The 27,531-nt window shown below is 36.3% G+C and overlaps 1 protein-coding gene across 2 annotated transcripts in view; it reads right to left on the reverse strand.

Moving 5' to 3' along the window:
* Positions 1-16,742: 16,742 nt before the first annotated feature.
* Positions 16,743-27,531, reverse strand: part of LOC23687449 (protein henna) — a 90,610-nt gene continuing 79,821 nt past the window's right edge. The window contains exons 2-4 of one of the 2 annotated variants that reach the window (XM_021839842.1): positions 25,686-25,992; positions 24,999-25,621; positions 16,743-17,263 (exon numbers count right to left, since the gene is read on the reverse strand). In XM_021839842.1, the coding sequence (XP_021695534.1) occupies positions 16,877-17,263; positions 24,999-25,621; positions 25,686-25,992 (1,317 nt within the window). In that variant the 3' untranslated portion in view covers positions 16,743-16,876. The remainder of the gene's footprint in view (positions 17,264-24,998; positions 25,622-25,685; positions 25,993-27,531) is intronic. The other variant, XM_011495372.2, reaches the window with a different exon arrangement.

Raw genomic sequence — 27,531 nt, forward strand, 5'->3', positions numbered from 1 at the left:
ATACATACTAAATTTTCATCAAAAAATTGCCCAAAACCGGGTTGATTGTAATATACTCAAAAATAGCAGTTTTTCTCAAAGCAAAGTGAAAATGTAAAATTTTGGTGACAGTTTTCACACGATCAGACAAATTTAACTAAATTTGAAGATAATATAAGGATTTTAGGCAATTTGCAATTTTTTCCGTGATTTTATACATGGGTCGAACTTTTGCCCCGCTGATTCGAACTTTTGCCCCACTATGGGCCAAAAATTGGTTTCAAGCATTTATGCAAAAACTAATACACCTCAAACCAACCTTATAACAGGCCTAGAAACGCCCTTCCTTAGCCGAGTGGTTAGAGTCCGCGGCTACAAAGCAAAGCCATGCTGAAGGTGTCTGGGTTCGAATCCCGGTCGGTCCAGGATCTTTTCGTAATGGAAATTTCCTTGACTTCCCTGGGCATAGAGTATCATCGTACCTGCCACACGAGATACGAATGCGAAAATGGCAACTTTGGCAAAGAAAGCTCTCAGTTAACAACTGTGGAAGTGCTCATAAGAACACTACGCTGAGAAGCAGGCTCTGTCCCAGTGAGGACGTAATACCAAGAAGCAGCAGAAACGCCCTTACATAAAATATTGAAAAAGATTTTATCTTCAATTGGTTCCATGCAACGAAAGTTTGACCAAAAATTACAATATTCACGTTGAAAAACAACAAATAGCCATAACTTTTCCAAATCTCAATCGATTTTTATGATATTTGGATTGAAAGTCTCTTACTTGAATAGCATTCGAACCACCATGACATTTATAAGGTTTGTTTTGAATTAGGCTAGAAATCTTAAAAAGAAACTCTTACCCCACTCGAACTTTTGCCCCACTTTACTCTATGTCAATATTGGTCGAACAACTGTTGTGTAAATCCAATTGATATACTTGGGTTTGAGGCTCCATGTTTTACCAAAGGTTCACCGGCATTAACCGAAGGCCATGCAAGCTTTTTTGATTCTGAAATCAATGGGAAGTGTTCAGGAAAATCTGGAATCTAAAATTACTGCTTCATACGTTATCTGTTCAGTCACATTAATCTCAGTGCCATAAAAACGAAAAGGTCGAATTCTACACACTTAGATTAAATTACTGGGGTCGGTAAAATTTTACTGGGTTTTGGAACTACCGAAAAAGTCAGTAAAATGAAAACTGTCGCCACGCGTAATTAAAAAGCAAATTTCACCATGTTTTATTCTTTACCGATATATGATATAAAAAGAAAGCTCTCTGCAAAATTTCAGTGAAAAATCTCTGTTTTTCGATTTCTGACATTTATTTTTAGTTTACTGACTTTTTCGGTAGCTCCAAAACCCAGTTATTTTTTCCGAACAGATTGAGTGTGTATTGCGGTTTCGTCGTTCCATACAAAGCACAATAGATGTTTTATTCAAGTTAACAGAAAGGCCATATTTGCGATACTAACTTGACTACCTGTAGAGCACTTTGCATCAGGTCGCTTATGCACACGCTACCTATCAAAGTTACATTGTCGTCAGCATGCATAAGTTGGAAAACCTCTAATATAGTGCTGCCTCAATAGCGTATCGGCTACGAGATTCCAAAAAAGTGGTAATAAGACTCCCCCTTGGAGTCATCCGCAAACACTTAATTTCCGAATCGCAGCTTAACTCAATGTCGAGAACAGATGACGGTTTTTGAGATTTGATAAATCCAATTGGTAATCATTGTAGGTAGCCCATGGTTTCGTGCAGCTTCCAATATGGCATCGAAAGACACATTATCAAGCAGGATTGCTTCTGAGAGAATGCTTTCTCGATATCGTATACAATTTTGTGTAAAAAAAGTTACTGTCGACTTTCCAGATTGATAAGCATGTTAATTCACATGAAGAGGCAAGTTTGCCAAATAAACATCACGGATGTGATGATCGATAATGCGTTCCAGACATTTCAGAAGAAAAAAGGTCAAACTGATTGGTCTAAAACTCTTCGCTTCTTCATCAGTGGTGGAACAGTTCGCATCACGAAGCAGCTCACGAGTGTACATCAACGCATAACCAAAATGACAGACTCGCGAACTGGCTACCCGAGCAGAAGAAAATAACTACTGAATACCAAATTGAGGTACTCCATACCAGATAATTTCCAATACTTACAACCTGAATGAGGTATGAATGATTTTCATATACAAGTGAAATTTTTCAATAGTAGTTCAATACCTCCAGCAGACCTCAATAGCTGTTCAGTACCTCAATGAAGTATTTTTAATTGCTCTAAAGATTTTTTTCAATACCATTATAATACCAAATTGAGGTATTGACAACTGAACAATACCTAATTTTGGTATGATACAAAAATATGGTATGCATAAGTTATTGGGGAGTTATTTGTTCCTTCTCGGGTAGGTATGAGTAAGTCCGCATCCGAACATCCATGGGATCCGATTGCAACCAATTCAATGTAGAGTTTCCAGTTTGTTGACCGTGGATTCCTAAAACGCAAAGTCTGCGTAGTTGCCATAAAACGCAGTACCGACATTTACCGGCCTGCTCTTAAAAATGTTATCAATATCGTACAATTAAATGCAGGAAAAAAAGTACGACGATGAACCTCATTGGCTCGTGTATTGAAATTTTCTAACAAAAGTAATGATATTGATCTAAAATATAAAGCGGAGGATCCCATTTCGGGGTGAAATTGATCATTTTTGTTAAACTGATTATTGTTAGGTTTAAAAATTACTCTACATAGGGGAACTTACGTATTCTCGGCAGTCTAAGCCGATGCCGCGCATATTTTGTAATTTTCTCGGACATCAGCATACAAAGTTCGTGTTTGTCTGTTTACAATTGTGCGTTGCTCAATCCTCTATCGATTTACACCGACAGACTTGTCAAAATACTTTTAGAAACGTTTTTACAACGCTGCGAACGTCTCTTGTCCGTGTGACTATTGTCGGCAGCCTCATTCTCTTCGGCAACTTTCCCATAAAAGCTGCTGGTGAATCACTTCGGCAGCTCCAAATCAGTCGCATTTTGAGGCGTGTTCATTTGAATTGATGACATCTCTGGCGATATTGCTTGTCCAGTCTCGTAAATCTCGTCAGCGGGAAGCGGGCAGAACAAAGAATCATCTGAATGTTTTCATTGATTGTTTTGATAAAAAAATACTGTGTATTTGGCGTTTGAAATTTGGTTGCTGATAATAGTCGAATGGTGCCGAAGCCGTAAGTCTCCCTAATTAACTTGGACTTCCTGAATCCGAATATGATTGCCAAATTTTTTACAAGACAATATATCGAAATACACAATAATTAAATTTCAAGAAAACCACGGAAATCCCCTTAATGCAGACATTTTTTAAAGGATTTTCCTAATATGTAGCAGAACTTTAATTATTTCAATTAAACGAGCAACTTGGTACGAATTTTGATGGTAAACTCTGTTTTGGGGATATATTTAAGGGGGCAGGATCCGTCATCAATTTGGGAATTTTCAAAAGCAGTTTTTTCGTTCAAATTCATGAAAGTTCGCATGAAAATGTGTTCACTGTATTCTATTCTCCAACCGAAACACAGTGAACACATTTTCGTCGAAAAAAAAAAATCAGTTTTGAACAGAAAGACTGCTGTTGAAGTTTCGATGATGACGATGATTACGATAACGGAGCGTTGAACGTTAAAACAACCTCAAGTTGAGGAGCTCAACAAACTTTCAGGCTGACATCACGTTTAAACCCTTGTTTAGAAGCTTATGGATATCTTTCAATACCACATCAGACGTGACTCTAGAATTTCACATACAATAATACAGATAAACATTCTTTATAATATATGCAATAGTATACAAAACTGTTTAGTTGACACACACAAGATTAACACCATCCAGTCAACATGTTGGTTGGTATAACTTTTGTTATACATCATTAGATATGAATCAATTCAATCGTATGGAATGCATGAAAAATCTATATACCTACAAAAGTTTAGGGTATATGCGTACTTGGCACGACTTTTTCAGAGTTTCTGCAATCAGAAACACGATGCCACAAAATTTTGATGAAAATATAAATAAAAGTTTCCAACAAGCCTCGAACGCGAGACCTCTGGTATAGGAACCGGACACCTTATCACTGTACCACAAAGGGTCACATGGCGAATGAGTTATTATTTCCCAATATTAATGAGTGTTTCATGTACAGCGACACTTGCATCGTTGTTCTTTGAGGCCAATCGTCAGCAGATACCAAGTTTAGGAGGCAATTTTTGCTAAGTTATTGCGATTTCGTATGATGCTTTCTGGATTGATATATGATCTGTCAGTTTATACAACTTAACGCGATTCTATGTTGCACTATTTACGAGATGTTTTGCTGTCAACACAGATTAATCGTATTGGGGATATATATATAACTTGTGTTGACATTGATAATGCTTAATTTGGCATCTTATGCGGTTCTGATTTTTGACGTACGAATATGTGATTTTGGAGGCACGTTCTAATACGTTTCTTCACTGCACAGTAAACATTTGCGAATATTAGCCAGCACGCAATTTGGACATCGATGGAAAATTATAGCAGGCATTTGCAAATTACAAGCGTTAGTCAACACCATTGGCGTAGCGAGGATTTTTTCCTGGAGGGGGGCCCCCCTAGGCCTTACCGAAGTAATGTCGCTCGCAATGATCACAAATTTCGTAGTTTGCATAAATTTTATATATTTGTGATTTTGTCTCACATCCTATATATCGTTACTTGTAAATTTCAATTTTCATTACGGAAAATATTCAATTTATGTCTAATCCAGTAAAAAATCCTTCAAGAATTCTTCCAAAGAACTCACGAGGAATATCTCTTTGTAATTCTTGCAGGAACTTTTCAGATATCGGGGATCTCTTCATGAATTATTTCCGAGCCTTTCCAGTACATTCTCCCAGAACGCGTTAAAGGGAGAGTTCTGTATGACCGGACAGCCTCTATACCTGGACACTAGCCGTTTTTTTTTCAGAAATCAAGAGTAATTTAAAAAATTTAACATCATAATACAATACCTATTGGGAAGTTATTTGGTTACACAGAATATGACGTTTCTGTCTTCAGCCCTTAAAAACACTGATTTTGTCAATAAAAGTGCATAAAAAATAATCAATTTATATGAAGCAGAAAAAACAAATGTTATATTTTCAGTCTATGGTATTGATTTGAATTTTCTTCAACTGATTCACTTGTACGAGTTAACTGAATTTAGTATCCGGGCATAGAGGACACCTACAAATTTTTGCAAATTTTTACAAAAAGTGTGACAGCTTTCAAAAACATATTGTGACGGTTTAACGAGCCACACATATTTTATTCCTCTTGTTCAATCGTAGATCTTTCAATTAGTAACAAAATTCACGCCAAAAGTAATGTACTTTTAGAATTATGAATTTTCAACGAAAAGTGTCCGAGCATTCTGGACTTGACCCTACCAGTTTTCACTAAGTTCCCGCTGAAACTCCCACGGAAAATCATTTCCGGGATTAGAAGTTATTATTTAACAGATTTTAGGCTTTCTAATCTTACCATAATTTTTTTCGAAGAATCTGTATCAATTTGCTCTTGGAGAATTCCAAATTTTGAACATTTCGCCATGAAGGTAAACTACGTACTTATTACACATAAAATTTAATTTTTTGGTTGAAAATATAATCCAGTTGTTCACTAATAATTTGTTGAGGATTTTCTGGATATATTGAGGATTTCTCCAGAAAATAGTACAATAAACACTACCAAAACTGTCTTCAAGATCACCAATATTGGACTCTTCCCACAAACTCATCAGAGAGTGCACTTAAAGGTTTTTCAAACTTTGCCTTCGTGATTCTTCCTAAAGTTTCTCTTCAGTGGGCTTCGTAGCCGTGCGGTTAGTGTCACCGAGGCATTTAGCCGCATCGTGCTAAGGAGTGTGGGTTCGATTCCCGCCTCAGGCCGAAAAACTTTTCGAGAGGAATGTTTACCGACTGTGCCACTGGGCGTTGCATGCTAGTCCGTTGTCTAGTGTGGTGCTTCCTTCAAAGGGCAACTAGCCCACTGGAATCATTAACGTGTAGTGTCTTCAGATTTATTCACCAAATCTTTAAGAAAATCTCTCATAAAATCCCTCAGAAATTCTTAAAGGTTTGCTCGAAAAATTCGTAGCAAATATTATGCAAAAAAAAAAAGTTGGATGATTAATTCAAGATTATAATAATCTACCAGATTTTCATAAGATTCAATTGGGAAAATGTCCTTAGTGATTTGTCAGTTTTCCACAAATCTATCTGCTTTATTTTCACAGAAAATTTAAGATTTGTCTGAAAATCAATTTGAAATTGATCCCCGAATTCCTTCAAAATTCTCTCTCGCAGACTCCTCTCTAATATTTTAAAATTTGTTCAATCACGCCTACCTATTTTTTCAATTCAATCTTTCCAAATTTTTTAGCGGAATACGTTCAGCTATTCTTTTATAAACTCTTCCGTAAAAATACTCCAAAAATTCCCGGAAAAATTTTCTCAGAGATTTCTTTAGATAGTTATAGTATTGCTTCCCCTGGGATGTCGTCGATTATTTCGAATAATTCACCAGAGATCACCCCAAGAATTTTCCAAAGATTTTCTATTTTAAACAGCATTATCGATTCTTCTGGAAATTTAAAAATAGATTTTTTTTAATAGATTTACAAAAGGATTTTAAACTTCTCCAGAAATTCCTCAAAATCTTTACAAATTGCTCTACGAATCTTTTCATTGATTTCTAATTTTTTTAATTGAAGTTCAAAAAGAATTTGGAAAAAATTCTGAATTCTTGTCAGGAATTTCATGAGTTCACCATAGAATTTTTGATACTTTTTGGTGAAATTCCTGACGATGTACCTCACAGAAAAAAGCTTTTGTGGTTTCTTGTGGAGGATTACCTACAAAAAATCTTGTTCATTTTTATCGTCTTTTGTAATGGGCAATGATGTTAAAACGGATGGAATTTTTACTGAAAGTGTTTGTTTCTAACATGTTAGCAAATGTTTTGCATGAACTCCGAAACATCATGGTAGTATGGCTAACTGATAAATCTGAAAATTATTTTTTCTACTTGCAAAAATTACAAACAAAATTTTTGAGGGAATATTTTTAAATTTAGAGGAAATTTGTGCTTTACTTTGGAAATTCGTTGAGGAATTCCTGATGGACTTTAAGAAATCAGGAACCATACGTATAAAAATCCTTATTTTATTCAATACTCCTAGAATTATTTTTTTTCCTTTGGATTCTTTAAAATGTTGCTTTTGGAGAAAGATTTTTAACAAAGTTTTTCGAGAAAGCGTCATGCCAAAGAAGGAGAAACAACAAAATGTTAAAGCAGATAGAAACAGCAGATGGATAACAAAACAACCATAGATAAATGATTTTCTATATTTCTTCTTCTGGAGATGAATAACTGCAGGATAATTGAAACCTCTCTAATGAATTAAAAAATAAACTTCTCTAGGAGCTCTCTAGGAGCTTATTCTTGAAATCAAGAAGAATTCCTTCTTTGACTTCTGGATTCCCCATAATTCTACCAAAAAACATTTAAGAATTCTGCCTTGGAATTACACAAGAATTCAATTCCAGAATATTGTTGCAGAATTATAAAGGTATTCCTAAAGTAATGTTTCAAGTAATATCTTTATAAATTTCTTAATTATTCCCTGCCTAGTTATTATTCTACATGTTTCTCCACAGATTTACTTTACCGCTTTGCTTATTTTGGGAGCAAAAGTATTCCAGGCAGTTTTCAATAAATTTTCTCTTAAGTTTCGAAGCAGAAAGGCATTCCAAAAAAAATGTGGATAATTTCTATATAATCCGAGGATTTGAAGAAGAATTTACAGAAAAAAAGGAGAATTTGTTACGCAATTTACTAAGTATTTTTAAAATATTTCTGAAGAACTTTGCGATAAAGTTTTTAATAACATTTTTGAGAAAACTATATGAAGAAGTTTGACATAATCAATTTTTTTTTTGGGATATTGGCTAAGGCAATGTTTGAGCTTTTGAAAGGTTAAGTATGAATATTTTAGTTGAATCCGGGAACACTTTTCGGGATCAATTTAAACATGAAAAAAAAAAAATCAAAATATTTTTTGACTAATTTCTAAGAGATTTGTAGCAAAAGGTCTAAAGCCACTCTTTGATATACCTTAACGAATTTGATTAAATCAAAATTCTTGAGACTGTACATTTTTTTTCTAGGTAAAACGTAGTATAGAACTTAAGCAATTGAATTAAATTCAAGAAATTATCAAAAAAAAAAAAAAACAAAGCGAAAACAAAGAAAGAACATATTGTTGGATTAAAAATCTATGGCCGATTTTTTTTTTCAACTTTTGGTACAAGCCTTAACCAGGTTGAAATTCGGTGTCGGTGGCCTCTCATTAAGTAAGTGCTACATCAACATTTCCTTCCCCTATCCCAAGTTACGGTAAAGATGGGCGTGGCCGAGAATAGTGATATTCATGCTTTTAGTATTCTTGTTTATGATTTGAACAAGGTATACTCCCCTGCCTTGTTCCTGAAAGTAGTCAGGATGAGATTATTAAAAAGAAACATGAATGTTGCTAGTATACAATCTACGAAGTATACCGTAACTACGCTAACGCTAACGCTAAGCCTTAACCAGGTTGAAATTCCTTGAAGATATGTGTTATGAATAAGGTTTTGTTTTTTGTCAATAATTCCAGCTATCTTATGTCTAAGAAGTTCCTTTAGTAATTTTGCCTATTTATTTATTTGCCGTAAGCTTTAATGTCTATTAATTTTGTTCAGTTGTATTATTTTATACGAGTTGTAATTATGTATGGACCCTCCAAGTTGTAATTATTCAGGGCACCTTCAAGAACATAAGAAATCATATTGCAGGTCGAATGCTGCTCTATGCTAAAACATTTGAAATAGCATTTTTTGTACTATTCAAAAAATACGAATTAAAGGAACTGCATTTCCTGCATACTGACGGTCTTTAGTATCACAGTATTTTTTTTTCAACGAAGTTGTCGAGCGACAGCCGGACGATTAATCTTTCGATGGTCGCACGTTTCACCGAAGACAGAACCGTCACACTGATGCTGTGTATGACAAGCGAGGTTTTCCCACTATTGTTTAACCGAATAAAAGAACGTAACTACTGAATTAGTGTTGGGCAAATTTGTCCAGAACATCGATGTTACTGAATCGATTCACATTTGAACTGCCGAATCGATTCACCGATTTAATCGAATCGTTAGCATCGATGTTTTTGAATCGATTCGAATCGAATGCAAATTGAAATTTATAAAGTTGGAAATTAGACCAAATGCATTTGCATTCGATTTCAACGTCTTTCGCTCAATCAGTTTTTAAAATCAATCGAGCAGATTTACTACTTCAAAACTAATTCAAAAATTGATTTCTCTTCCACCAACTTATTAAGAAATATTTATCGATTTCCACAAAATGAATCGAACCAAAAAATCGCAGGAAGAGAATCGATTCACCCGATCTTAGGTGTTCCAAACATCGATTCAAAAAATCGATTAATCGGAATGAAAACATCGATTTTCGGAACATCGATTCAAAATCGCCCAACGCTATACTGAATATTTGTCAATTGTATCAGAAGATTTTTCTTCACCCTAGAATTTTTTTTTATTTTAATATATATTATCATTCAAAATTCTGGAGGGGGCCTGGATGATTCTGGGGGGGGGGGCTGGCCCCCCTGCCCCCCCCTGTTCCTAAGCCAATGGTTAACACTGTCATTCATCTTAGGTAGAACCTGTTTATCTCTCATCACCGTTTGCTTATAAGGTATGACAGCCGAGAGAGCTCAGGTATGCAGCTATCGCAATGTAGGTCGCGAGTTCGGATCCCGTTTAGAACTTTTTTTTATTTATTCTTCTAGTTCGGCAGCTATTTATAGCTCATTTTCAAACCAGCACCAATGTAAATTTGTGATCGAACATTCTTACGCCCTGTTTGACATCAATTTAAAATTGATGCCCTGGGGTAATTTGACCTTATTCCTCGTTCATCAGGTACATCTCAACACCTTGTATGACATAAACTGAGAATTCATAGCTGCACCAACGCCCTGTAGTAATTTGATCTTATCCTATGGAGATTAAGTGCATCTTAACGCCTTATAGGAAATCACTTGAAAATTCCAAGCTGTATCAACGCGCTGGAGTTAGTTGACCTTATCATGTATAGACCAGGTAATTTAAATTTATTCCACATAGATCTTGGTCAGATCAGGATCAATTTAACGTTCTGTATGGAAAATAAATCGAAATGTTCAGGCTGCGTCAACGTAAAGTACTTTGACCTGATCATTTGTAGATAAGGTGCATCCTAACGCCCCAACTAACAATTTTAGCGCTTTAAGCCAAGATTATTTTCTTTTTGCTGTAAATCTGTAAAGAAATCTGTCAAAAATTGAACGATTAGCGTTAATACAGGTGTAACGCAAACATTTTGCAGCTACAAATCTTAGCTGAATAAATTTCGTCAGTTATCGCTTTTTCTGCTTTCACTAAGCTATAACTAATCACCGTAAAAGGTAGCAACCTAATGATGTGGAATAAAAGTCCCCATTATTCATCCGGCTGCTTCTATACAATATGTTTTGTTATGCTGCTAAATTTACAATTAAGAAGTGCTTTGTCATCAACTATACAGCAAACATACAGCAGTAAGCTGTGAAACAACACTTGTGGCGCATCTACACAGCTTGTAGGATGTAAACATTTTACAGCCAGATGAAGTGGTGTAAGCTATTACATCTTTTACCATTATTATAAAATAATATATGAACCGTTTTCGATGTACAACAAAACGGTGTGTTTTCTTGGCCTTCGATATATACTGTGGTGGCAACAAGGACAACTTCGAGACCTGTAAATGCAAAGATCGTGAGTTCGATTCCAAGCGGTGGCAGGTGCTTTAATTGAGTAACGTTGGGAATGTATTAAATTCAGGTAATCATGATATAAATACCGGAAGCTTCCGGAAATAATATTTAATCCATAATACAGGAAAGCTGTATAAAAATTATTCAACAGTTGCAAAATAGTTGAGAAAGCGCCTTCCGAAGATATGTTACACAACTACTTGTTGAGATAGAGCAATGATCGGTATGAAAAAGAGCTGCCAACATTGCTTAAAAATAGCTGAGTAGATTCGCCAGATTTGTTGGTAAAAGGATGGCATAGAAGCCTTCGTCCGTTTGTACAGCGCCTTTACTCAGCATCAAGCCGTATAAAGAGGGCTTAGAGAATGTTTACATTTGCAATACATGTTAGTTGGGGCCCTGTATGACATCAATCGAAATTGTCAAAAAGTATCAATGCTCTGGGGTAATTTGAACTTGCCTCGTGAAGATCAGTTGCATTTAACGCCCTGTAGGACATCCGTTGAAATTTCCAAGCTCTATCTACGCTCTGGAGTAATTTGACCTTATTCCAGGTAGATCAGGTGTACTCTACGCCCTATAGGACATCAATTGAGAATTTCAAGCTGTATTAACGCTCTGGAGTAATTTGAAATTATTCCACATAGATCTTTGCCATTTCAGGAGTATCTTAAGGACATATCCCCATGAGTACCAAAATGGCCTCTAATATGGCACCTTACTTCCCCCTTCGCTTTCCGCTCCCTCCTCCCACACTTCTCACAGTGTTTTGGAGAGCGATCCCAAAAAATTATTATTTGAAGTTACTAACCTTATTGTAGAGCGGTGGTTTCTTAACTGAAAGCATTCCATAATATGTTTTTCACAAATCACCAGTTTTTGAATGCAAATACGTAGTTATTGTTGAGATTTGTGTTGTAAAATACCACGCACTTCCGAATCACTTCTTCTTCACGCATCGAGTTATTGTTTGCTGGCTTTTCGGTGCCCGTTCTAAAACTCACTTTTAATCGTATTTCTACTCACCGTAGCAATTCAAAAATCTAATGCGATACTTGAAACACTTTGATTATTCACGCACGATGCTCCTGGGAGCAATAAATCACTTATATTAGTCAATTTGTGCTCGAAAACAGCACCGGAACGCGAATTCACTGAGCCTACATTGTTTATGATTCAGATGCGCCGCTCTCACTGATTGGAAGTGATGCCAGTTTTTATGTTTGCAATTAGGATGGTTTGAATATTCATACACTTGCTACAACCACGTATTTTACAATTTCATAATACTCAAAAGGTATACAATGTCAGAAGTGTTGAGAAAAACAATGTACGACGCAATTTAACAGCAAAAATGAATATAAGATATTATACAGTACAATTGACTGTAGAATTCAAATGCATACTGATGGCAACTTTCTCCCTCCGTGAGAAGCGAGAGAAGAGAGGAGAAAACTGCCAAAAATAGTAAACAACACACGTATGGTGTGAAAAATGCTTATAATTTTGGTCAAAAAACATATTCTCACTACCAAATGAAATAAATTGTGATTTTGAGTTTCAATGAAGTTGTTGATGAATTCATATCGACAATAATACCTTTGTATGAAACGTGTGCAAGTAACACTACCTACATAATTTTGTTGGTGGAGGTATACATGAAACATGATGATTTATTTTTGGCCGACGCACATAACATTGTGCTCCGCCTTGTTGGGTGGCTCCAGAGGGTGCTTTAGCGGGTGGCTCGAGTGGGTGGCAACATTATGTTTACGTGCTCAATGAACCTTCACCTTAACGCTTTGTGTAGAAAATAAATCGACATTTTCGAACTGTGCCAACGCCATGGAGTAATTTGAGCTTATTCCACAATGATCATTGCGAGATCATGAGTATCTTAACACCCTCTATGAAGTCAATCTACATTTCCGAGCTGTATTAACACACTGGAATAAGTCGATTTATAACTTGTAGATCAGGCACATATTAACGCCCTAAATGACATGTTTAAAAATTGTTTAGATGTATTGTATATCCACTTGAATATTGGATTATCCCGGCGATTTAGAAGACTGCTCGACACAGACGTCGAATATTAGATTATCCCGGCTATTTAGAAGACTGCTCGACACAGTCGTCGAAAATCGAGGGGAATCTCAATGTATTCCATCCAGATGAAACAATGTTGCGAATGTTGTAGAAACACATAATTAGGTAAACTATACATACCTTACGCGCAATAAACTATTGCCAGTTATTGAATTATTTCATTGAACCTGTATTTTGACCACTAGAAACATTTCTTACAAGTTGAATTGCCGAGTGTCAGCTACAGCTGTTTTAGAAATCTGACTCCACGCCCGCTCTGCTGTCTTTGTTGCTCTACTTGAAAGAGTAGGTGTGCTCGTTTGCGCGCGAAAATCTTCTCGCTCGTTGATGCTGCCAAATCTGACAGCGACTGTTTCACCGACTGTTTAGAACGACGACTGTTTCAAACGGTCGTGAACAATTACGAACTGAACGGACAATATCAACGCCCTGGAGTAATTTGGCTTTTATCCACTTATAGAAAAACAATCGAAATTTCCGAGCTGAATTTTCGTTATTACGTTATACATTTGACGAAATTTGTTCGAAATCTGTCTGCAATGAATGTATGCAAATTTTTGAATCCGCTATAATCCAAATATTAAAATCAAAAGCAATCGCCAACTCTATTTTTCAAGTCCAAAAAACCTCAAAATTTTCATGATGTCCTGCTTTCAAATACCTCAAAAATTATTTCGTATATTATTTTTATCGATTCAATTATTTTTTAGTTCTATTTTTTCCAAGTCTGTTTCATATATGACTTCACGTTCAAACGAAATCAAAGATTCAAAATATTAAATTTAAAAAATATTTTAGAAATATATTTTATATGTCAAGTCTTTGAACTTTCCTAGTCTGTGAGGACTAGGAGCACGCATAATACTTTCATAAAAAAAAAAAAAATGCTGCGTATGGTTGCTACTACAAGTGGGTTAGTATTTTCCGTTGATGTTAGAAGTTATCTGCGGCAACATAAGGAAGACAATTAGAAAGGGCTGAACTGAAATCACCTTCCCAAACTTTTTGGATGCACGACCCACCCAGCTGACCGCCTTATTTTTCACAACCCACCAGAGAAAAAATCGATGAGAATTTAGTTTTATGCAAAGCTAGGCCATAGTTGACAATCCAGTGACTATAGGTATTTTAACAACTACTCAAACAATTTAAATGTGTTTTTGAACATTCTTCTTTTTTTGAATATTTTATCGCACCATGACAAAGAACGGGTATAAAAGAACGTTTGATGTATAGACATTTGGCCGAATGGATGTCGCGTATGCCAAATGGAGTCCTCCTGGAACTGATTCATTTTCATGGATACTCCTATACTCTACTCAACCATCCAGATTAGAATAATTGAGATTGTTGCAAATGATTCTGTCGAGGAAGACTTCAGCAGGAACTAATTTCAAGAATTAGCTGGACCTTTTAAATATCAGAAGAAATTCCGGAAATCAACTTCAACGTCCATTTCCGAGGCTCAAAATGCGTTTTAAGGCAAACAGTTTTATACTTTATTGCAATATTTCAAGATTAAAATAAATGAAACATACAGAATAATTTTAAAGGAATCATGAACAGACCGGGAATCGAACCCAGACACCTTTAGCATCACTTTGCTTTATAGCCGCGGACTCTAACCACTCGACTAAGGAATTGTTGGAGATTCTGCCTGAGGAATTCCGGCTACTATTCCTTCGCCGGACAGACGTCCTTAGCGTGAGAAGAATCTCCGCAAATCATGCATTTAGCATCCATGCGGCAATGTTTGGTACTATAATCCTTCTTTTGGCACCGACAGCGCTGAGTGGGGTTCTGGACATCGAACATAAGTTTTGCTTTTTCTTAAGTTTTAATATTATTTAGATCACTTTTGTTAAAAAGAATCAAATAATATTCTTGAGAAAGCTCTTTCCGATGAATGTCAGATTGAGTTCTCTTTTTCATAATGATTTTATTTCATTTTCGATCTCTTCAGGTGACTTTAATCACTTGATTCAAGTCACTTGAAGAGAGCATTCAAGATTACCTCGAACAAACGTTCAGTTTTGTTGTCATATGTAAAAATTGAGCTTCTTCTTTTCAAGATGGATGCGTGAGAAGAAATTCGCGTAGTTTAAAAGATTGGCAAAATGCTGCAGTTATTTTTTGTGATTTAGAAGAAAGCCTTGATTCGATCACGATTAGCAAAACCCTTTACTTCCCTACTTGAACCGAAGAATTTAGACTAAATGCCTGCTTCAGATTCTGCTCGAAAAAACTAGTCTAAAGCAACGAATTGGTAGTATATTTCGATGCTTTTACTTAACTCATAGACTCATCTCTCGATTTGTTCGCAGTCGCAATCATAATTACAGGGATGACCTTCGAAGCGGGGTTTTCCCAAGACGGCGTACGAATTTGTGTACGAGAGTCCGATTCGTACTGTTATTAGAATGCATTCTTTTTCTCTCTGGCGTAACTTCCCAGTTGAGGAACAGAGCCAGATTCTCAGCTTGACATTCATTTTCTCAACCAACCTCTGCGTAGCCAATAGAATAAGAACGATAATATCCTCGTTTGGGCATTAAAAACATATATCGCTGTCATAGTATACATCAATCTCATCAAGTTACAACCACCCGATGTGTAGTGTGCTAAACACAGAAGGATTTGTATGCCAATCACAATAAAAATAATAATAACATGTTTAGGCTCCAGATGTTATATACATTTAACAAAACCCAAACATATTTTTATAAGCAGACACACCGAATATTGTTGCTAGATTTCATTACATCAAACGAGTGGGATCATACTAAAGGAACAAGTGTATGAATGTAGCTACAAACCGGCATCGAATATAAACAATTCCCAACTCATTGACGGATTTTTACAGGGAGATGTAATTTTTGTAAATATAGTGTTATAGATATTTATTCCCAAGCTGTAGTTCCGATTGGGCGAACGACGTAATTAGCGAGAAAGGCATTCAAAGCCTGACCAATTCGATGTTCCATTTGAAAATCACGTGATAACGAGTCCATTCCAGTGAGCTAATAGAGTCTAAATAAAAAAGGAAACCACGAGCTTATGGTACAATTCACCACCAGATGTGTATATTTTCGTACGGAAATTTGTGTACGCATTAGATATTTGCAGCGAATGACGTTTTTGTAAGAGGATACCATTTTTTGTATAGCAATCAGTTGTATTTATGTATGTGGAAATAGTCAGTGTAGACGAAGCTGAAAGAAGAGAACCCGCCGTAACTAAAACACCAGGGGAATTTATTTGGTAGGATTCTTCGAAATGTCCCGACAAGTAATTGACGAGTGCGATAGAGGATCCGTTCTATTGAATGGCACTGAGTCTTATCGCTATGCCTAATTTAGTTTGGCGATTCGCATGGACGAACAATTTTACGAGGGCTTGACGTAAATGGATTGTTACTGAAAATGATCGGAACGCGGCCCCATAATCTGAAAAGAAGTTGCCTCCCGTCTTACGCTCTGTACAGTAAATCAGTAATTAGCAAACAGCATTGACCTTGGTCTTGTGGTGTCGATGGCAGAGCGCGCTACAATCTCTTGCCGGTGCATGGTTCGATGACTTTGACTACACGCCTTTCCACACGCTTCGACTACTGGGGAGTTATCACTTCGAGGTAATTGCGTTGTGTTCCTGTTTTGGCGGTTTTCGGATGATTGCAAACACAATCTACTCGCTGGGATTGTTTTCAATCGTTTGGCACAGTCTTATTCATATATATTTTGCGTTTCTAAAACAATTTCCTATTTGTGATGGGTGTAATCTTAAGAGTATTTTGTTTAAAACTTAGCATCTACAGCTGCTCCACTTCTACAATTTCTTGAAAGCATTCTGCAGGATCTCGAACTCGCCGTGGATGTTACGCATGAGGTTCGAAATCTGCGGCTTGGAGTCCAGGATTTCCACACTTTGGGTGTAGGCATTGTATCGGACGCCGAAGGGACGAGGAATGGTGTTGGCGTAGGCCACCATTTTCTGCACGGCCTCATCGAAGCTGTTGGCCACGAAATACACTGGTTGGTACTCGGTGATGGGGTACTTTTGTTCGCCCGTTTGAGGGGGATTGAACTCACGGAGTTCAGGCTTGTCGGACAGGCAGTATTGGAGCTCACCGAAGGACGATAGCAGGCCGGCTCCGTAGGCTTTTAGTTCGCCATTTTGGCGACACAGACCGAATTCGACCGTGAACCAGAAGCACTGAAAAAAGATGAACATAGGGTAGAAGTTAGCACGCTTGCAATTTTTTTTGTACATGATTTGTTGAATGATATGGAAAATGTGAGCTAGAAAAATAGAAACTATATTCGAAAGAATTTCTCCGGAAATTACTTCTAATCAGATAGAATTGTTCATGCTTTTAAAGCATGCACAATTCTTAGCGTAATTCATGAGATAGGGCAGGAGAAGCTTCACGAAATCCTGCATGAAGTTCAGAAATTTATCGTTGTTGTTTTTACAGAATTCTCAGAATAGTCCTGCGTATTTTTTCGACAAATTGAACGTATCTGTATTAGGAAATCTTTTATCATAGATTTTATGAGAGTATTTCGAACAAAATCATTATAAATATTTCCAAATGAATTGCTAAAGCTTTACGTTGAGCTCTTGGGATAAACTTCACAAGTAATGTCTCGAACAGGTCTGATAAAATCTTTTCAAATAATACTTCTATAGTATTGAGTTATGTGATAAAGAATTGTAGATGAAGTAAATGATGAAATTGGATCAGAACTTCAGAAGCAATCTCAAAGGGCTTAAAAGGTTTCCAGGGATTAAATAATGATTTTAAAATATCTTTCATAAAGTTAAAGATTTTTCAGTGGGTTCCAAGGAAGTCCACCGTTGATTTACACGACGCTCAAAATGTTGCAAAAGGTTGATGAAGACTCATAACTTTTCAATGTGACTCAAGCGTTGTTGCCACTCTTAGCACTTTTTCATAATAAAACCAAAATCTTTTATCAGTTTGGCCTTACTAAATAGATGCGCGTTTACCACTACGGATATCTGGCTCTCCAAAAATTATAAGTTTGAATATTTTTAGAACAATTTTTTTAGAATTTTCCGGGTAGCTTTCTTCTGAATAGTTTCAGAATTCAGGATTACATACAGGTGAAATTCGGTGAAATTGTAATAAGAAGTTCTGGGAGGCATTCCTGTTTTTTTTAATCTAAACCTTGCAAACGTTTTTCAAACGTTCTGATGGAAATTTTTGTTAAAACTTCTGAAAGCATTTTTTCTCTTTATGGATTCATCAAGAAATTTGGCTATGTATTTTTTCAGACTTATTTTGAAATATATGTACCATCTGAAATGGCTTCTGAACTCAAATCTTTGATCATCAAACTGAAGGAAATTCTTCATGGGGATTCTTTCCTCAAAAATTCAATAAAAATATCAAAACTTTGTCCGATATATTACCGATTGCAATTTCTTGAGGCTTCTGGCAAGAGAAGAAGTTTGCACTTTTTGTGACGGGAGAAAAATATGATTTCAATAGGGTCCTTAAATGTTTGATGCAATCTCGTTTGTCTTTATTAACACGAAAGAGTATATTCTTGCAACTACTTTAGCAATTTTTCTAGCTCAAATAACGACTTTATCATATTTGAACCTTGATTTTTAAAATGGGTTGAAATATAAACCTTGAAACCTTTGGTCATGTTTGACGTTCACTTACAGGGTGTCCGCAAATTATCCGAACAGCAAAATATTTGAAAGATGATCTTGCATTGAAAACAATGAAAAGTTAATGTCCATGTACCTTTTATAATACATCTATATGTTAACACAAAATACAAATTTAAAAAATTCCGAAATGATTGCTTGTTACTAAGATAGGCAAATTTAAATTTTTCGGAGACGTTTTTCCTGAGGGCCGCTAGTCATACTGGAGATGTGTTATCCCTAAAACCTAAAAGAGATAAATCCAAATGTCTCATTATTATTTGAAGAAATCTGCAGGTTAGTGGCTTCAAGTTAGACTGGAAATAGAAAATTGTACGGTTCAAATCCAGTGAGTTCTATGGACATTTCTCTTCCGTCATAAAGCTCGGAAAACAGCTCCCTTTAAGACACCTCAATACATTTGGGTTGGTTTTGCAATTATTTGAAATCGGAAATATGTCAAACTTACTTCTTAAGAATATAATAAGCCAATGGTTAAAACCATGCAAGAATATTGATTTTATTATGCTTGATTGTATAGAGCCATGTCTTCAAAGTTTGTACGGATAATATGCGGACACCCTGTAGTAGTCAAAAACACCAAAGGGGCTTGAGATTTAACATTGGGGTTGTTATACTATCTGGCAATTCGGAAAGGACACGGAAAAAAAATACACCCAACAAATTTAAAACGAGGGGTGTGACAAAATCTCAAAAACCGTAAACATTGTTTTTGGACTCAAACCAACAAAAAACATTCAAAAGTTGTGTAAACATAAATTTCTAGCCTAAACTGAAGCCGTTGGTACTAAAATTGGTGCATGGCTTAAGGAGAAATATATCTTGAACCCTTTATATGAAATCCTTCCGAAATTTATCAGGAAATCCCTCTGTAACTCATTCATAAACCTATCTGGAGCTGTTCCGTCCAAAGATCCTTTTTGAATTATTCTGGAAATGCTTCTGGGATTCCTCTTGCCATTTCTTTATGGCACTACAGATAATCTTCCAAGAATACCTGTGGGATTCTTCAGAAAAGCCTTTCTGGGATTCTCCAAAAATCCCTCGGAAAGCCTCTAGGTTTCTTTCGGAAATCCTTCTGAAAATATTATAGTTATCTCTCTGATCGCTCTGCGATTCTTCAAAAAATCTTCCTTTCTCTTAGATTTTCCTACAAATGCCTCTTGGTTTTGCATGGAAATCTTACGGCTTTCATCCGTAAAATTTCCCTGAAATTCTGCCGAAAATGTTTCTATGATTGCTCCAGAGATATGGAATTCTTTAAAAAGATCTGTGATTCTACTGATTATCTTTTGAAGATTTTTTCCAGAAATTTTTCGGGGTTCCTTACAAAAATCCCTAAGGATTTCTTCGGGAAATCCATCTAAATTATTTCATCCATCAGTTATTCTTCCGTAAATGTCCTTAGATTGTGGGATTCTCCTGGAAATCCGTCTGATACTGTAGTAAAAAAAACTGTTCTGTCACTATCAGATTATTTCGTTCAAATTCTAGGAATTCTTCCGGAAATCTATATGGAATATTTTCGGAAATCCTGGCCGGAATTTCTTTCAGATATCTCACGGGGATTTATTTGACAATCTTATTTTTGGAAATCCATCTCAGAAATTCTTCCAAAAACTCCTCAGAAATTGTTCGGAAATCCTTCTGGCCCTTTTCTAGAAATCCTCTTTCAATTCTAACGGAAATCCTGCTTCAGTTTTTCCGGAAACCTTTCTGGGAAATATTTAAATATCCGTTTGGAATTCTGATTAAATCTCTCTGTGATTCTTCCGGAAGTGTTTTTGATTTTTTTGTGATTCACCATTTCTAAAATTCTTGGTGGAATCTTCAGACAATTCCTCTTGAGTTCAAATGGAAATCTCTTAAGATAACTTCCGTAAATCTTTCTAATATTCTTATAAAATTTCTAATATTCTTATAAAATTTCCCCTGAAATTCACGTGATAACTGAGTCCTGAAATTGTTCCGGAAATTCCGTTTGTTCTTCCGTAAATCTTTCTGGAGGTCGAACATCGCTCTGGACCTATTCCGGTGTATTTCAGGGGATTCTTCCGGATGTCTCATAGAATTTTTCTAAAAGCCCTGGGAATTTCCTGGAAATATCACATGGATTCCTCTGAAATAACTTCTGGGATTCTTTTGGATATTACTATAAAACCCTATTTGAAATTCTTCAATAAATCCTCATGGGACTCTTTCAGATATTTACGGAAATCCATAAGTATATTTTCCAGAAATCTTCCCAAAATTCATTCAGAAATCTCTCTGTGATTATATCGGAAATTATCCAAGAATTTTTCTGGATAGCATTGTACAACTCTAAGAAAGTCCCAGAAGATTTTTTAGAAGAATTCCCGAGAGATATTCGGAAGAGTCCTATAGAACTATTGTCTGAAGAATCCCAATGTTACTTCCGCAAAAAAACCAGAACGATTCACGGTAGAATCCCAGGAAAAGTTCCGATAGCATGAATGATATCTTGATGGTACTGTATTTCCGGATGAATCTCCAAAGGTTTTGCCGAAGAGTAGGAATAATTCTTGAAAAACAAAATCCGGAAGTATCTCTCAAAGAATTATGAAGCAGACATCCCGGAAGAATCCTATGGAGATACTTGAAAGAATAATCACACGAAGATGTCTTCAAACATTTAGGAGGAATGCCCAGAAGCATTCTAGAAGTAATTTTGGAGGAAGTTATGAAAGAATCTTCGAAAAAAATTCTAGTAGGAAGTTTTCAGAGAATCCTCAGACAGATTTCCTAAAGAATCCCATAAGTTTTCCGAAAAAGGCCTCCAAAGGTATCCGGAAGAATTCCTAAAGGATTTTAGGAAGAGCCCCAGAAGAATATTGACGAAAAAATTACAGAGGTATTTTTGAAGAATCTCATGAGTATTACCGGTATAATCTTAGAAACGGAGGAATCCCAGAAGAATTTTTATAAAAGCCCTAGGAAGTCTTCCAACATCCAATAGAGTTTCAACAGGATTTTCTGTAGAAACTTCCGTAATATTTACGACAAAAAAATATAAGAATTTAATTTCCAGGATTATAAAAGGAATCCCAAGGAGATATACGCTAAAATCACAGAGAAATTCCTGCAACAATCCGAAAAATATGCCCAGAAGAATCACAGAAGTAATACCGGAAGGGTCCTATAAAATTGTTTGGAAGAATCTCAGAACGATATCTTCAAAAATACGGGGGCTTACAGAAAAAATAAAGATATATCAGAAATAATCCTAAGATTTCCAGAACAATCCCGAAGGGTTTGGAACAAATCAAGAGGAATTCAGGGAGGAATCCTAGGAGAATTTAACAAAAGATTGTAGAGCAATTTCCTCATGTATACTTAAGGATTTTTTTTCTTAAAACATGTATAACAATATTATGCTTCGAATCAATTTCTTGTGTAGCATTGGATTTTACTGTGAAGGCAAATCGTAACATCAATATTGCAATTAATCTATAAATCTTTTTTTCAGGTGAGTTTTTGCACAACCTAATTAAATAAAAGTCTTAAGAATAGAGCCCCATTCTCATTAAGGATATACATATGTATATTTGTTATTTGATGAGAAATTCCTAAATTATATTTTATCAAAAATTATCAGTAAAAATGAAAAAACGAATTTAGTTTGGAGTTGATTTGATTTCAGGAGGAGAATAATAATAAAATCAACAACCGGTCATTTTAAATCGAGTGGCAGTTTCATTCCGTTTAAAAATATGCGCCTGAGGTATTTTATGCGCCTTCTTTCTTTCGCTATCCTACACAACTCAGCACGAACCACCTCGGGATGGATTGGTGAGCTGTCTGGCTGTTGCAGATGAACAACTTATCGAGTAGCGCGACATCGCATCTCAACTCACCAAAGAAACGGCCAGTAGAGATTAACAACAGCCCTCCTGTTACGATTTTGTCGACAAATCATGATCAAAAGTGTCAAGGTTCAAATTTGAACCCAATTCTATAAATTGAAGTTTAAATGTGATGTAGCCGTTATTTGAGCGGAAAATCCAAAGTAGTAGCAAGAACACGTTCTATTGGGCGGTATGAATAAAATGTAGTACAGTTGAGTTTACTACATTCTCGGTAGTAAACGCTATATGTGGAACACGAGTGGAACATGTTTGTGTCATTTTCCATTCTACACCTTTCGAACATACTATGAATAAAGGTAGCATTTACTATAAAGCTACTGGTAGTTAGCTTCAGAGGTTGCTATACATGCTTTAAGATTGCGGAATTGAATGCAACAATTAACTTTTGAGTAAAAATCATAGGAAAACAATATGAGTTTTGATATTTCGGAAGGCATTGAGTTTTGCTTAGGAATTCTTAGGTTACGAAAACATTCGCCCCTCCAATTCTGAGATTCCGGTAAGATTACCGGCTGTAGCAATTTGTAATATCCGTGTGAATTCTGGCATTATTTTCTAGGAATTTTGGAATGTCGGTAGGAATTCAGATATTTATAACGTAACTCTGAATTTTACGTATAAATTCTGACATCTCAGAATATCAGATTTCATTTGGAATTCCGGAATTTCTCTAGAAACTTTGGGATTCCGATAGGGATGTCGGATTTTTAATGATAATTCTGGTATTTCAAAAGCCCTTCTAGGAATATCGCGGAAATACTAGAAATCTGGTAAAAACTCTAGAATTGGGGTGAGAATGGGATTCCGGTTATTAATCTCTTGGAATTCTGGGTCTGTCTTTGAGACGGTATTTTTGTAAGAATCTATGACTTGTTTTTAATTATGAATCGTGGGTTACAGCTAACCAACCGAGTGGAAGTTTAACAACTAACTAGAGATCAGGGAGTCGTGAGTTCGACACTCACTTTTTCGCAAAACTTCACATAAATTTGTCCATTTAATCCAATTGCAAAGTATATGTAATGTTTAGCATTTCGGTAGAATCTATGAGATTTTGGTTGGATTCCTGCTAATTATTGTGTGAATATTTGGAATTCTGAAACCAATCTTTGTAATTATTGTAAAAACCTTTAAGATTCCGTTGATCTCCAGTTCCGTTGGAATTTCAAAGCAAAGCTTTAATACAAACCTTTTGAATGTCGATAAATATTTTCTAGATTTCAATGGGGTTTTTTGTGGAATCGATAAGAATTTTATTAATTTCAGAGGGAACCCTTGTGTTGTGGGCGAGATCCTCATTGAAGTCACTACAATTCTCATAAAAATCTCTACATTCTAAATTCTACAAATTCCAAGGATACTATCAGAAACCCCACCGAAATAACGAGAATATCACAGAAACACTTAACATTTCCGGAATTCAACATGCTGTTAAAAAACACACACGAGCCTAAAAATTCTACCACAATTTCACTAGAATATCAATACCGGTGCTAGCAAATGTGTGGTTCTTAGTTTGATAGCTGTAATTTCAAGATCTCTTCATAGATTTCAAGCTAAAATTCATCAAGTACTGGCGTTGGCGAAGACTGAATGGAATTTTCTTAACGTGCAGCATCAGTCACTGCACATTTTCGAAAGTAGTAGATACTACATGTTCGAAAGGTTTTTTTTATTAATACCAAAAGATTATTTAACTTTGTGGATTTTGTTTTTGAGTAGTTGCTACATGTAGTAAAGTTCAACGCTTTTTATTTTTGGGTGATATTATTGTGTTATTAATTAAGAACAAGATTTTATCAAAAGTTTTAGGACCCTATTGCTCCACCAACAATGTTTTTTCAAGATACGAAAATAAATCATGACAAAAACTATAATTGCAGTAAATGGTAACAGAACGGAGAACGGTTCCTCATATCATATTCGTATACCATTAGGCTCGTTATGAGTTGCGAATTACAATGAGTATAAAAAATAGCCTAAAAATCGAAGGTCGCCAATTGATCTGTCTAAATTCATACCCCAATTGTTAAACACCACATTTTTTTCCAAATCGTGCATATAAAATTACGTTTCTGTATATTTCCATTCAATAATTGTAATAATTGTAAATAATAATTAATTGTTCAACTTCTATACACTGAGCTCAATAGTTCGCACAAATATAATTTTTCAACAGGAACAGTGAAGATCTCAGTAATTCAGCATATTTTTGATAAGTCTCAAGTGAGATTAACTTTGAACTTTCTACTATTGGCCTAGGATTTTTGTAGAAAATCTTTCATCTCAGTCCATTCACGTTAATCCCATAATTCAAAAGAACACACGTAACTATCCACTATGTTTCAGTTACTCACCGTGGCCAGCTTTTCGATGTACTCATCTGGGGCTCCGAGCGAAGCCAATCCGATTTCCTGCGAAAACTGTGCAAACGAAGGATCGGCAAACAGCGGCGCATGGCCAAGCAGTTCGTGGCATACGTCCGGTTCCGGGGTGTACAGAGGCTTGCTCGGGTGACGGATATACTGCGTCGAGTGGAACACGCGGAACGCCAAGCCGGCGAGGAAATCGCGCGATGACAGCAGGCCAGCAACCGGACGAAGCGTAAAACCGGTACAATCCTTCAGGAAGTTGGACACGTCTTCCAGCTGTGGGATGTTGTCCTCCCTGTAGCCGCAGTTCTCGATTAGCAGAGGAAACACGTGGTTGTGCTCCCGACAGGCATGCGTCGGGTAGAGTTTGGTCAGGTTCTGGAAGACCACCCTCCAAGTGTTGACCTCTTCTTCGGTGTAGTCGACATGTGGCAACGGTTGACCGTGCTTGTAGTTGAACGCAATGTCGGCAAAGTATTTGCGACGGGCGCGGTATTTCTCATCGGTGAATCCCGGATGGTCAGAATCCAGTTCTGCTCCGTAGGATAAAATTTGATTGGCAAAGCGATCCAAATCCCGAATACGACGTGGGAACCAAGGCACGGTAGCTGTCGATAAAAATCACACATTTAAGTTAGTTAAAGTTCAACAACAGGTAGCATTCAAACATACCTTCATTATCCTTGTAATCGCGCGAGATGATGTTGAAGTAGTCACTCTGATCCCGAACGGCTTCAATTGCTGCGCTCAGGTTCTGGCTCTTGCTGTCGCACTCAACCATGAACTCATATCCGGGCCCACGAGTCGACGATCGGGATTCGATATGCAGAAGGTTCACTCTATGCTCGTCGAAGATCTTCAGCATCTTGGCCAAAGCACCGGCTTCCTCCTGTTGCGGCGAAAAGATGATGCTGACATTCTTCGCTTCGGCAGATTCGTGTCCTTCCATGATGTAGGATCCTCCCTCCTTTAGGGTTGGCTATTGAGCAAGAAGAAATAGGAAGTTGATCACTTTGTTCACTGTGCTTCCGCGAGTTCTATCCTCGGCGATCAATGGGACAGAACTGAATGGGAGCCACGTTCCAAGTAGTAGATTTATACCATTCAACCCAGTACGGTTGATTGACTACTGCTTGTTAAGGGGATTTCAACAAAGTAGAAATGGAAAAAACGTCGCAATTAACTGTGATTGACGCGTTCGGATCCGATCGACTGGGGATTCGGATCGGGGTTGTTCCTTTCGAGTAGCGATCGCCACTTGTGACACAAAGACCTAGTGGCGAGTCGATGACTTACTCTCATTCACTAAGCAGTAGCCAGTAGATAGCAGCTAACAGAAGTGTAACATAATCAGTGCGGATCATTGCGCTTGTGATTAGGGGTGTGATAATGATGAAATTCCGTCGGAGATTGCTGGATGCATATTTGGGGAGATTTCGGCTTGTTTGTTCTCCGTAATTACGTTGTTTCAGTTCAGTCAAATTTAGTGACAAATATTGTAGATTGTTTTTGGATTGAATGCAATGCAAGGACATTATGTCTCGTGAGAAGAGTCGGTAAGAAACGAATTATATGCCTTGCTTAACATGCTACATATACTTGAATGAAAATTTTCTTATGCTAAATGTTTTTATGCGTATTAGACTGCTTTACTGACAATTCCATTAATAGCAAATTATGTATGCTATTTAGATCCACGTGATTTTTCACAACGCGATAGATCATGGTCAAGGTTTTCTATCGTTATCAAAATTTTCATGAAATATATCAACACTTATGAAAAATGTAAGCTTTACAGCCTTTTTCAAAATCATTTGCATGTTCTGAAATTCACTGATCTTGATCTGGTTAAAACAATTTCAATTCTGAATAGTTATAACTTTTTCAATACTCTGGGAAATTACATCGTGGATATGTGGAAAATGTATTGTTTAACTTCCATCAACGGTGATGAAATTTCTTTTGAAAGTTACTTCATTGCTTTCATCATCAATCAATGTTGAAACTTATGCCAATCAAAGTAGAAGAAGGTGCTCCGAATCTGATTGCTAAGGTAAACTGGACTTCCCAAATAGCGTCATTTTGATTATTTGAAAGATGACTATTATTTTTGCTTAGGGGGGATCCTCTTGTTCCGGACACCTATTAGTTCATAATTCATAATTCTAAATCTATTGATTTTATGCGATCTTGATACCCATTTATTATATATATTATCATTTTTTGCAGCGTTCAAACATAAATTTGAAAATACAGTCATACCTTGATATAGCGTAACACGATATATCGTAACTTTTTTTGCTCCCATGAAATTTTGAATTAGAAACGTGACTCATGAACTAAAACAACATTTTATATAGATTTCAACTGCCTATCAATACTAAGTTATAGCAATACCAGCATTCGTATAACATATGACACAAAAAATAATCCCCACAGAAATTTGCACTAATAGAAGATTGTGGATCAAACTCAGATAGGTAGTACCTTTAGCTTTGTAGTCTGCGCATCTATCAGA

The sequence above is a fragment of the Aedes aegypti genome, chromosome 2 (genome assembly GCF_002204515.2).
Source record: "Aedes aegypti strain LVP_AGWG chromosome 2, AaegL5.0 Primary Assembly, whole genome shotgun sequence".
NCBI classification, from domain to species: Eukaryota; Metazoa; Arthropoda; class Insecta; order Diptera; family Culicidae; genus Aedes; species Aedes aegypti.